Raw genomic sequence first — 14,049 nt, forward strand, 5'->3', positions numbered from 1 at the left:
AAGATGTATACATGGGTTTCCAATGAATATTCCAATGAATATGCAAACAAATCACCCCACCATATGATAACTTACATTCTCAAGGGGGTACTAACTAAAAAGTCTCTAGACAGCAGGTACCTTTCTCTCCTACTTGAGGATGCATCATGCCCTGGGGACCAAGGACCAGCAGTAGGTACCATCTCGTGAGAACGAGATTGTCCAGTCTCAGCCCAGAACTACCTAATCAGAATCTGCATTAGATTTTGTCCCAATACTAGAGTCGTCGGGTGAATATTCTGTATCATTGGGTTCAAAGTCTGCACCTTGACCAAGCCTGTGTGGTTGGGAGGCTAGGCTGACTGTGCGGGTACAGGAGGGCCTTCACTCACCTCGAGCATATTGTAGATGATGTAGAGCTTGATGACTGACTGCCCCCTTATCAGGTGATACATCATGGAGTAGTCAACGTAGTGCATCATAAAATAGCAGATCACCAAAATGACACCCTTCAGAATGTCACACACCTGAGCAGGCTGAAGCAAACGTCTGTCCCTGAAATACATAAGATGTAATAAAAGCATGAGTTTTACTTTACATGCTCTTGAAATCATCTTTACTGGACATATACGAGCATACAGAGATAATAATGAGAATTCAGTCACTCTTCTAGGAACTAACAAGATATACTGACTACTCAACCACGTGAAGTTTTCTGCCCAAAAACAACAACAAAAATGTTAAACCAGAATTACAAGCAGAAGTGGGTCCTCTTAACAAGGAAACACAGAGGGCGGGCATCTGCCGACAACGTGCTTTGAAGCAATGGAGTTCCTTCTAACCTCATCTTGAAGCCCGGCAGCCCACTGGCTCAGCCCTTTCCACACACAGGTAGCACTCTGCACTTTTTATTTACTAGCGGAGCAGGTTTCTCCATGTCACTGCACGAGGAGTACCTATTTCTATGATGGCATCGGGGTCCACTGTGTGGATGTGCGGTAATTCATGGAACGCCCTGGCAGATGGCCAGTATTCTGCAACTATGAACCATGATGTCATGTGCATGTCATGCCTTGTATGTGAAAATGTACCCGTAGAATAAATTCCTATAGTCGGAGGGTATGTTCCCTCAAGAGAAGCAGTGAACTACCCTCTGCAATGGCTGTGCCAATGTCCACATCCACTAGCAGCTCCTGGGGAAGGCTGCAGTGGACATGCTGCAATCCAGGTTGATTGGCTGCTGGCTATCTGCCAATTCCACTGTTGAAATGGCATCTAGCATAGTTTCAGTTAATTCTTCCCTTTAGGAAAGTACATTTCTCTATATATTTAAGTTATTTATATTTCCTGTGAATTCTCCCCTCCTATCTTTTTCTTGCTTGACAGGAGCTGAAACTAGTTTTTTCCTAATTACTACTAGGAGAACCACTGCTTACTTCAGGATAGGGTTCAAGGCAGTCCACCTCAAAATATGCTACTATGGCATCTTATTTTGAATTAAAATTATGTAAGAAACAGCTGGTGTAAGAAGGACACTCTGACCTCTTCTGTCCCCTTCAAAGTGGGAGCTAAATTCCCTAGGGAATGGCACCCTCCCCTGGGCAGAGAAGGCATCCTTACCACCAGAGAGAAGAAATTCAGGGCTGAGAAGGCTGTACAAACAACACTTGTCACTTCTTTATTAATTTGCTATCCCAACCCTAAACTTCTCCATCTTGTTAATTCTTCATAAATTTATTATCTCTTTGTTTTAAAGGTATAAAAGTGTCCTGCCTACTCACTTCAGTTGCCTATTTTTATGAGTTCCTGTATGTATGAAATTGTATTTTTCCCCTGTGAATCTGTTTTATGACAATCTAATTATTGGACCAGCAGAAGAAACTAGATGGGAAAAAGGAGAAGTTTCCACCCTTACACTTCAAGGTCAGAGTGTGAAGAGCAAAACCTAAATTGTGCATGGAAACATCTGACTAAGACACAGAAAAACTACAAAGAAGAGCAGAAATTTATGATTTCTTTCAGTAGATATGAAACTCCTGTGGCTGGAATGGAAAGCAGCTTGCTCTACTGCAGGCGAATTCCTCAAGACAGGAAATGCTCCATTTCCTGTTTGGGAAGCTTTTATGTAATCAATAAAAAGCCTCCAGCACTTTCTTCAGGAGTTACAGAATCTCTTCATTCTCACCATCGTGACAATGTTCTAGCAACTACCTAAGGGGGTGAGCTCATTTTCCAGCTGAATCTCGACATTCTGAGGTCTTCACATCTTCTCTATTCCCTAACCACTGTCCACATTCAGATCAAGGCTCTTCTCCTCGAGAGAGCCTTGCAGGGTTCAACAAGGATAGGTCTTCCAAACTGTTACCTGAAACACTGTTTTACAAAAACAGTGAAACGTTAGTTATAAACGAGGCTTGCAATAGCAGCTCTGTGAGCAGGTGATACAGAACCTCATTCTTGTTTTCCACAGTGCACAACACACATGGTTTTTAGTCAGACATGAAATTGATCTGTTCACAGAAAAAATACAGGATACTGCAAAAATCCTGAAAAGAGGTAAGTTCTGTGAGAACTAAGTCCACAAAGGTTTATAAGTAGATGGGAAGACACTGGGCTGATCCAGTGAGTTCATATGGGAAGACAGGTCAGAATTTGTCTATGTCAGACCCTATGTCTTGACACCAGCATTATAAACTGATAAACCAAGTAAAATTATTCTTAGCAGCTGAAATTTTGGGGAAAATTGCATCAAGGACAAAGTTGATCAATCTCCAGCACCATTTGCCTGTCCCCCTGACTCTTCTCCAGTGCTGTTCCTCTCTCCCAACCCAAGTGGATGCTGGCCCGTTTCTCCTCATGGAACCAGAGGGATCTTCACCTATGTCTCCCAAACACCCAGCCCAGAACACAGATCTCTGCCTAGGGTTATTCCCTCATCAAGGCAATTCTCTGCTCCCACCCTACAAAATTAAAAACAGAAGAGATAGTACATTTGTTGAGTGGGGGGAAGCATGTTTTTCATTCAAACAATGAGAGGAGGAGGCATTCTGAACACTCTGGGCTGCTGGCCTGTGTGACTCTGTCCTGAGACAGCAGAGGGACAAGCTGGCATCAGTATGGACTACAGCAGCCCACTTTTCCTCTGAAGTGCAGGTGCAGCTCTGCAAATGCCAAATACCACAAATCACCAAGAGGCGTGGGCCTTTGTAGTTAGGAACTATAGGTCACACGTTATGAATTAAAGAAAATGATAGGTACCCAAAGTAGGGCAGTATTAATTAATCTGCATTAATTACTAAGGTGACTTTGATAACTAATTAAAGAAAACTATACTTAGAGCTTTTGGTAGCAGACTGGCATCTATTTAGTTAAGTGATCTCAGCCAAAATAATTTTATTTAAGAGACAAAGGGCTTTTATATATATCATATCCAATTGTGTGTCTTCATAAACATATACAACAAAGGGTCAATGTGATAATGTGTGTCTATGAAGGAAGGGTGTATCAATTACAAGACATCGCTGCAAATTAGAGCTAACAAACATTGGAAATAGATATACCCAAATAACACAGTATGACACATTTTGAACTAAGATGATAAAAATTTAAAAATCAAGCAAGCAGAAACAACTTTAATTTAGCTTTATCTTGCCTAGGATCAAACCAGGTTGTAAAACCACAATAAAGTTTTACAAACACCTTATGCTACAATTTTCAGTTACTATGTGGCAGGCACTGGTTCTAGGCACTTGGAATATACTCATTTCAGTTTTCACAATAATCCTGTGGGCAAGGTACTATATAGATCATCTCAGTTTTACAGATGAGGCAAGGTGCAATCAGGAATGTACCCACAGCTGGACAGTTATTAAATCAAGGGGTGGAGGAGCGGGGATCTGAACCTTGGCAGTCTGGCTCTAGAAGACATGTTCATTACTACCATCTACCATTTGAGACTTTCCTTTTTTTTTTTTTTTTTTTTGGTTTGTTTTTGTTTTTTGAGACTTTTCTTTAAAAGAACTTTTAAATAAACAACTCAGTACCCTTTCTCTTTCAGTATAATTTAATATGATATAACATCACTGTGCTGACAGCTCATTTTTATTCTTCATTTCTAAAAAGAGAAAAAAAAACAGGACCATATTTCACTGGATCCATGGCTCTCTGTGTGCTCCCTGCTCTGGCAAAAATCTCCTTTGCTAACATCCAAAGTGGTTGCTCCAGAGATGACTCTGATTTTAAGGAATATTATTCAAATAAAGAATAAAAGCAGCAGAACTCCTAAGAAACAGACTCTTGTTTTCCTATAAACGTCCCTGTAAAAAAAGGTTGCAAAAATAAAAACTATTTCCAAGGTGGCACCTTAGTAGACATCTATATCTCTCGTAGCATCTGTGAGTAAGAAAAGACCTGACCTCAAAATAAATTCGCAGGATTAAAAGAACTTGAACCAGTCCCAGTATTTGTTTTCTCTGTCAGGATATTTTTAGATGACTATCTGATAAGCATTTCCAACTCCATAAGAAGCTTATTTACAGCCTGCCAATCAACTTGGAATTGGCTGTCAAACAACAGTTTCACATTCAAGTTCTTCCTTATAAACGTCTGTTAAACGGTAGTTACTAGCAATTCATTTTGCAAATGCTGGACATCTCACATGAACACATAAATAAGTGGAATAAACTACTGGACAAAGTGAAAAACCCACTAACCTAATTCACAGGTTTGGCTGTGAGTTATGGCAAGACAAGTTAACATTAAACAAGATATTCAGCGGAACTTAAAATATTTTTTAAGTTCTCATGTTAAGCCACTCAGACAGAAACCACATTTTCTCATTTCTAAGTTTCATCTCTTAGTCATTCAAATACTTCCACTGGATATGCGCAATTGTCAATTAAAGCACTGCTTGTTTCAAAGGGCTTGGAGATTCATGGGAACAGAACAATGCAGTGGGCAGAGATGATCTACTAGGTTTCCTCCTCCTGCTCAGTGGCAGGAGGTAACATGCTAAGATTAAAGTAAAAACTGGCAGCATAGAAAAAGATCAAGAAAAAAGAAAAGGCAACATAGATGTGTAAGAAAAATGGGATAATCCCTGCCTGGTTGATTTTCAAATTGGTGTAGAAATGTGTCAAGCTATCGGCATGAGATATTTCATTATAAAATACACAGACTGAATCTTTTTTTCTTTCTCTTTTAACACTTTTACTATTTGTTGTATACATGAAAGAATGTAAAGTAAGAAAAAGTAAAATATTCAATATGGTTCCCATTTTAAAAAAAGAAGTCCTTTTATAATCTTGAAGTAAATTCAAATGAAGTATTGAGATTAAGATGTTTTCCTTAATTAGAAAATGGTATTTTTGGGGTGTCTGGGTGGCTCTGTTGGTTAAGCATCTGTCTTCGGATTGGGTCATGAGCCCAAGGTCCTGTGATTGAACCCTGCATCTGGCTCCCTACTCAGCGGGGAGCCTGCTTCTCCCTCTCCTCTATCTGCCCACTCCCCTTGCTTGTGCTGTCAAATGAATAAATAAAATCTTTAAAAGAAAGAAAGAAAGAAAGAAAGAAAGAAAGAAAGAAAGAAAGAAAGAAAACAGTATTTTAAATCTTAAATTTCCCCAACATATAGTAGAAAAATTACTAAGTCCTGAGGCTGAATGATTAAAGTCTTTGTTTGGGCTTTAAAATAATTTCAGACTATACTAGGAAAAAACCCAACTGGTTTAATAAAGCTATGGAGTAATGCAAAATAAAAACTGCTTACATGGAAGGAACTTATTATAAGCTCAGTTGACTGCTACAGCATTAGAGAAAAAGTACTTGCTCTCAAGGTCTAGAGCAGCAAGAGTAATTGAAGATCATTTGATTGAGTGATTTTTCTGTATTAGGTAAGATCATGGTCAAATTTTGCAAAAATGTGGACAAAGCTTTAGGACTAAGTAAGGATAGAGACCACGTTTTCCTCAGGTGTCCGTTCTCATTTAAATGGTTATGTCTGCCTACGCTGTTTTTGTTGTTTCCATTATATTATCTGTTTGCATGGATGTCAATTTGGCCAAGAGTAGAGAAGGAAAAATCAGGGTTTACTCACCACAAGGAGTCCCTGTGACACCACATTCCATTCTATAAAGGAAGTGAAAGTGCTCCTCCCTTCGGTCTGATTCACGAGAGAGAAAGAAAGAGAGAAGGTTGTAATGTTGCTACGCTACTTAGAGTGCCATGGTGAGGAAACAGGGGACAACAAAACCTGATTTATGAAGACTCTCTAATAAAACAAATATACTGCTCTCTACATATCTCCCACGCAGATCAACCCTGGTAAGAGGAAATTGCAAACATATTTGTTTCCCCAAAGAAAGCCACCAAGGGCTCTCCCTTCACGTGTTATAGGGTGATATTAAACCATTTAGGGCACAATTGAGGTTTATGTTGAAGAGAAAAATCGTGTGTGTGTGTGTGTGTGTGTGTGTGTGTGAAGTGAATTTTGGGTGAAAATCTTGAAGGAAGTAAGGCATACAGAGGAAGTCTAACAGGTTAAGAAACTCTCAAGCATTTGAAATTCACTATTCTTCTGAGAGATAAAAGTCTTTCTGTGGGGTAAACTCTCAGAGGAAAAAGACACTATTGCCTCTTTAACACAAATAAGTCCACAAAACCTCAAGTAAGCATTCTAAAGCCTAAAACCAAAGTGCGATCAGAAAATTTGTTTGTACAGATTTTATTTGCTCTGATAGTAAAAGAAAAACATTGAATCTATTACCTAAGCCTACTCTACACTTATTACCATCTAAAATATCTGAGCAAAGTTTTCAAAAGTAACTCAGTTCTTGGCACCAGATAGCACTGTTTTCTCTACAATCTCCCTCAACTTTTAACTCAAATGTTATGGAGAATTCTAAAACACAAAGTGAAGTCACAGGTTTGAGCAGAGAAGATTCATAAAAATGCCAGGTAAATAAAAAATACTTCCACAATTAGTTATTTTATTTATTCTATAAGCAAACTTGGAAAAATGAGGTCTGATACCTCTTTAACATAATACAGAGCAGTCTACTCTTCTAAACAATGAAATATTTTCATTCTTCCAAGAAACACTCGTACCTCATACAATGAATCAAATGAATCAAAATTTAATTCCGATTTCCATGTCATTGAAAATATTCAAGTTTCTTGGATATCTTTCCAAGATAATGATACTACCTTAAATGCAAAAGAGGGAAGAAACACACGGATCTATTTTTAAACAATCTGGATATATTTTTCTATTTACTTTAGTCTCCAACAAAATAGCTGGGAGCGAAGACTTTTCAAGATTGTTAATTCATTAGTAAAAGGTTTTCAAATAAGTATTCCTGAGATTATTAAATTTTTTATGGAAGCAGTGACTCTTTGTAGGCAACACAAACACACCTACCAAGTCAAAACAATCACCCTGCCAACTTCTTAAATGAACAATATTTTAACAGGATCAAAGCTGGCCAAGTGCCAGCCAGTGGGGTAGTCACAATGAATGCTGGGTTCTCCTAAGGGCCAGCAGGATTCCTCTGGCACTTAGCTTTAGTGAAAGGCCGAGTTCTTGTGTACTAAGTTGTCAAAAGTGGCCAAACCCAAAAACCATGGCAAGTTTACAGGATATTTAGAAATAGGTCCAAAGAATAAATTCTAAAGCAGAAATTCTGGGAGGCTGTCAGTTTTCCAAAGCCACTCATGCATGCTGTACCAGACACAACTCTGCAAGCAGAAGAGGCAAGCACTCTACTCACAAATATGGAAAGAAGGCTACAACTTGACACAACTATTGATGTCATAAGAAAACGGACAGTACTAGACACTGCAAGATCATGGTTTTCATGTCAGCATCTTGATTACTCTGATAAATATCCTTTGCCCCCTTTTCGAGGGGATAATTAAAAAGAACTAAGAGAGTAGGAGCATAGTGACTTTCTTATAAAAAGACATATAGGAATGTAACGATAAGAAAAAAAAGAAGAAAAAAAAACCCCACAATCGACTTCTTTATTTTTCTTTTAATTTCTTTCTATCCCTTTGAAAAAATAAAAGTCAGACTGAAGGAAAGAGCACTTTTTGCTTGCTGAAAAAGATGGAACATAGCACAGCTACAGGTGAGACAAATCAACCTTTAATGGAAGTAGAGAATGTTGAAAGAAAAGGTATAAGAAGGCAGATTTTGGCTATTTCTAAATAATAATTTTGTTAAAATAAATGTATTTTTATATTCCTAAAATATTGAAAAGGTCTTAGACATAATATTAGTAATAGCTTTATTACTATAATATTTCTCGTTATAGTTCAAGTTTTAAGCACTTCAAATTTGGTAGTTTTAAAAATAATGCTCAAAAAGACACCATTTTCTAAACTGCTCTCTAGGAAACTATAAATTGCAATGCACACTACTCTAAGCACAGATTACTCAGTTTTGATAAAGCATACTTAATACTAAGACAGTAAGGCAGTATTTTCACATTCTGTGTATTCTGGCCTACACTTGCACAGAATATAGAAAGTTCCTAAAGTTCTATTATGTAATTTTAACTGCATTCCACATTATATATACACATCATATATTTATCAGTGACCGCCTAAAATGTAATTGTTCAGTTGGTCCAAACTGCAGAAATAGCACGAATGGTTTTCATAGGACAAGGGAACCGTCTTACATGTGGGGTGACACACTGCCCTCTGGTGTCATTTTAGCTCTAAAACCTTGACAATAGAACACATTTTAATTTTGTTTTGAAACGCTACTCAATTTAGACTGAAAGTATTTTAAAGTAATATACAAAAGCAACCACCTCTACTTTATAGCTAAAAAAAAAAAAAAAAAAAAAAAAATCTTAAAATATCTAGAAAAGGTTGGCTCCAGGATCCATCGGACACTCACAACAAAGCAAATGGGAGGCGAGGCCCGAAGTGTGGCAGTTCTGTGCAGCATCCCTTTTAGTTTTCAGAACAAACACTGAAAGACTTCTCTCATACGATTTGGGTGCCCTGCTTCTCCCCAGTGACAAGGAACACTCAAAATGACACAGTTCTACATGTCTTGTACAATAACCAGATGGGTCTTCAAACAGAGCCTAAAAAGGAACTTCGGAAACACTGACAAATCACCGCTGTCCCTCATTCAATGAGCAACCACTGTGTACTAACATACCCAGGGAAGGACCCACTTTAGAAGAGAGTTCTTAGGATATATTTCCCTATAATGTTTTATCTCATCATGCCAACAGCCATATGTAATACCCTCTGTCTTTGAAAGCCATTCACTTAGAGATAGGCTAGAGCACACTGTTGATCCAAGAATAACTAAAAAGTTAATTTAGCTCACAGTGCAGATGTGAACACCTCTATGTGGCATTAGTTATTTTATGTCTGGTAGCTTCACATGGCTCTATCCAAATTTCTATGTGTCCATCTAGGCTATGCAGTCCACATGAAGATTTATAGTTAGTGATGTCTTATTAGATACTTTCTCTGGTTTTCTCAAAACTAAAATAACCATAATTTTATTGAGCCCCCAGTGATAAAAGAAAAAAATATATGAGATTTGGCTTTGTTAATGTTAAAAGTATCATGCTACAGATGTCTTAAAAAAAAAAGGTTTGCTACTAAGAATACAGCATTAAAAATTCTCCCAAAGGTATATATACTTGACTATCCTAAAGCTGATGATTATATCCCTAAAAGCCTTCCACTTGACTAACATGTAATTAATAAAATATGCCACATAATTCTCTCATTCTGGTAGGCAGGGCTACAGCATGTCAAGTATCACAAAGAACAGTGATGTGATCATGGTTGATGACCATTGTTTTACTCCACGTAATCCAGCAAAGAATTTTTCTCTTTTCATAATATGATCATCACGACCATAAATTCTTCCAATTTATATTGCAAGGATTTCTTCCCTATTGAAACTGTTTAAGGTTTACTTCTAAAGGGACTGTATGTTATTCACTGCTTAGTAAGTATTAAGTATATGCCATTTACCACTTTAAAAGAGAATCTTCTAAGACTTTAGTCATTTAAAAAACTCAACACATAATTTTGTATATTGACCATCAATATTTTACCTCAGTTTCCATGGTTAAGTCATTGATAATTACATTAATTATATTTTCATATACCAAAAAATAATCACCTACTTTATAGTTAAATGAGGTTACTTATTATTGTGCACTTCAGCATTTTAAAACTTTTTCAGAATGAAATGCGTCTAGAAAAGTGATCCATGTGAGAAATGTCATTTGGGCAACTATCCTAAGAACTGTAAAATAATATACTAGAGAATGACTCCACAGAGTGGAGACATGTTGACATGTCTGTACAAAAAAAGAAAACTGTAAAACCCAAACTTCTAACCTCAAGACCAATAAAGCATTAAGATTCATGTAAGCTTAACATTTTCATCTTCCTGTTCCTAGTTTTGATAAAAAAAAGGAAGGAAACTAATATTTGTTCTGGTCTACTGTGAATAGGCACCCTGCTGGGTATTCTTTTTACACCTCCCATCTTTGTGGTAGACTAGGCTAGGCTCTCAACATCCCCTTTTTACTGTGATGTGGAAACAGGCTTAGAGAATAGAGAAGTTAAACAGCTGCCCACACCTCACCAGCTAATCAATGCCAGGCTGGGCTATCTTAGCCTTCCCACCAGGCCAATGGTTTTCTTGAGTGTTCTGCATTCACAAATCAGAAGGAGTCTCATCGGAAGTCTTTAACTAAGGCTCCCCAGGCCACTAAGACAGTGATTCTTAAATGAGAAGAAGAGGAGCTCCTCAAGTAAGAGCTCCTTAGGAGATTCTGAACTCCCAGCCCAGAACCCAAGACGATGCCTCAGAGGTCAAGGGACTTCACGAACACAAATATACTAGGTGAGTAGCATAGTAGCTACCGGGTCCTTGGCTCTTAGTCCCCATGCCTTCCCACTCTTCTATGTGGCCGCCTGCATGATTAATATTACTGTACTGGCCAAAGCAAAGTTCTAGTTCAAAACCATTTGGAAAAAACATATGCATGGAAAAAGTACAAATATTATATAAGTACATTATATAATATTCATTAAAAAGATAAACAGCATTAGTTCATGCATTAAGGCCAAAGTATGAATGAAACTGTATAAATTACCCCTATTCTGCAAAATCTATCCAAGTGACTATTTACTTTAACAACTACAAGTAGTAAAATACTACTTTTATGAGTAGCAAAAATAATTTAAACATTTGAAATGCTCACGATCTTAAACTTACCTTAAGCCATAGCAAGGCAGAGTGAAGAGCCTGAATAGTGCCAGGAAAACTCTTAAAGGAAGCAGGGTGAACACATACAGAAATGCATCCAGGCACAGAAAGATTCCAAAAACCATGAGCTGGATTTTAAAAAAAGAGAAGAAAACAAAAAAACAAAACGTAAAATAAATATTCTCTAAATAACTGTTGATGAAGATTTCAAAAGAGGAATTTCTAAACAATGTTGGGGATTCTTTCCTCGTAACTTAGCTATGTGAATAACAAGTTAGTCACTGGACGGGGTACATGTGCCACATTTAATGAAAAGTCCTCTTCAAAGTGCAAGTTTGTAGTTCTTCTCCCAGAGCCTTTGGTTTACCACCCAGAAAAGTCAATTACTCAAGAGATAATCTGCCCTCAACCACAGCTCTGAAACACCTCATATGGACTTCCTCAAACTGTAAAGATACTGTAGAAAATCTTTCAGCTAGAACCTTTCACGACTCTCAAGGACTTTGCTGTCTCTATGTATCAGAGTGCTTCATGGACAGGAAAGACTGAGAAAGATGCTTCAAATAGTGTCTTTATGCCACAGATGTATAAAATGATTACTAATTTTAACGTAATTTCATGTGCACTTAATTTTGCTGTACTCAGAAGGCATTATTAATTGGAGGAATAGCTGCTAGCGTTTGTACCTCTTCCCCTTTTTTGTGCACTTGTCCCGTCCTTCCTATTTTCCTGTAAAATTATACCTTTGTCCCATTAAATGCAGGACTGTATTTCACAGGAGGATGGAGTCTTTTGATGGCTTGGGCAAGTTGCCACACCCATGCTACCACACTCTGCTACTGGAAGAGCAATGACTTTCTCTATGTCTGATACACAAACATGGTGTGTTCTACGTGCCCTCCCACAAAACACTCCATGTAACCTCAGGCAATGCAGTGTCCTACACAAATTTATTAAGTAGTTAAAATCCACAATGTTATGGACAGAATTATGTCCACCCAAAATTCCTATGTTGAAGTCTTAACCACCAGTACCTCAGAATGTGGACCATGTTTGGATACAGGTTCTTGAAAGAGGTAATTAAATTAAAATGAAGTCATTAGAGTGAGTCCTAACCGAATGTGATTTGTGTCCTTATTAGATGAGGAAATCTGGACACAGATAGGGACAGAGGAAAGATGATACAAAGACACAGGGAGAAGACACCTTCTATAAGCCCAAGGAAAGAGGCCTCGAAGGAAATCAACACTGTTGGCATCATGATCTGGATTCCCAGCCTCCAGAACTGTGAGAAAATTTTCTGTGGTTTAAGCTGCCTGGTCTGCAGCACTTTGTGACAGCAGCCCCAGCAAACCTTTAAAAGAAAGGACACATTTTATTAACTTTTTGCAAGAATGTCTCAAAAGAGTATGTACATGTATGGGCCAGATTTCTCAATCAGAATATAGAGAACCTAAGAGCTTTTTTTAAGAAGATTTATTTATTTATTTATTTGACCTAGAGAAATCACAAGTAGACAGAGAGGCAGGCAGAGAGAGGGGGGGGGGGAAGCAGGCTCCCTGCTGAGCAGAGAGCCCAACGTGGGACTCGATCCCAAGACCCTGAGATCATGACCCGAAGCGAAGGCAGTGGCTTAACCCACTGAGCTACCCAGGCGCCCTGAACCTAAGAGGTTTTTTTAAAAAACAATTTGGATTCACTACAAAGACCAACAAAAGTACCAAGTCATATGCTACAAACCACATTAGTCTTCCCTCCAAGGCTGCTGGCCAGTCAGGCATCCTGTCTGTCACCAGCATAGCTAAAGTCCTGTATCTGATTCCTTGTTCTACATACAAAGGAGTGTTGCAGAAGACAGCATGGTCCACAGAAAGCTGGTGGCCCATATTTGTTACTCCCCTGTCACCAAGAAGCCTTTCCCTGTTTCTGGTGGACTGCTGGCTGCACTAAGTCAGAAACTAATAGAACCCTGCACATCCCAGAAGGTATCTCAGAGTGTATGCAATAAGGGATCACATACTGGGAAGGAGAGTAAGTGGTTTTGTCTTTCTCCTGACCTTCCCCTGGGGATGAGCACATTACTCATTCACCCAACATCTACAAAGCTGCTAAGATGGGCCAAGTAACATGCTCAGCCCAGCAGGCAAAAAGCCAGGCAGGACACCAGGATGGGGTTTCCGCACTCACTAAGCTCATTCACATTTTAGCACAGAGCCACCCACACAGAGACTGCTGCTATGACAGAACTAAGTTTTCAATGAACAGGGGAGCCCTAGAGAGAGAATGGCCAAACCAAAATGGGGAGATCTAGAAAAAGCTCCAGAGGAGACCCATAAAGACATCTGGGAAGATGAGGGCGACTGCCACATGGAGAGAGGGCAGACTGGGCAGGAGAAGGAAGAGGCTTCCAGAGGAAGAAGCAGAGCAAGAGCAGAGGAAAGAAATTATGGAAACTAAATCTCTCCCTTAAAGAAGAATAATACAGCTATCTTTCTTTGGCTTAGAATCCATATTCTCATTGTTCATGGTGCACAGTGGTAACAGAAGTCTACCGGGCCCTCCTCTTCACACACTTTAAAGTAGCCCAGCAAACTAAGTGGGCAAGCAATAATCTCACATGGGATGCTGACCGTGGATGGTGTGGAGCCATCAGTGTAATAGACTGGCACATAAAACTGGAGGGAAAGCAAGTGGCTGTGGTTTGTGGACACTGCAGCTGGGTAGAGAGAAAGCACTCGTGTAGTGAGAAGACACAACACACAAGAAAAGCAACAGAAATGTCTTTCAGGGTTTGGAAATGTGGGAGCGTG

The 14,049-nt window shown here is 38.7% G+C and overlaps 1 protein-coding gene across 1 annotated transcript in view; it reads right to left on the bottom strand.

The window, feature by feature from the left end:
- TAPT1 (transmembrane anterior posterior transformation 1) overlaps positions 1-14,049 on the bottom strand; it is a 59,129-nt gene that overhangs the window by 19,960 nt on the left and 25,120 nt on the right. The window contains exons 3-4 of the mRNA XM_045075880.1: positions 11,249-11,367; positions 372-534 (exon numbers count right to left, since the gene is read on the bottom strand). Coding sequence (XP_044931815.1) covers positions 372-534; positions 11,249-11,367 — 282 coding nt within the window. The remainder of the gene's footprint in view (positions 1-371; positions 535-11,248; positions 11,368-14,049) is intronic.

Source organism: Mustela putorius, unplaced genomic scaffold (assembly GCF_011764305.1).
Source record: "Mustela putorius furo isolate JIRA1106 unplaced genomic scaffold, ASM1176430v1.1 tig00000083_pilon_pilon_pilon, whole genome shotgun sequence".
In the NCBI taxonomy this organism is placed as follows: Eukaryota; Metazoa; Chordata; class Mammalia; order Carnivora; family Mustelidae; genus Mustela; species Mustela putorius.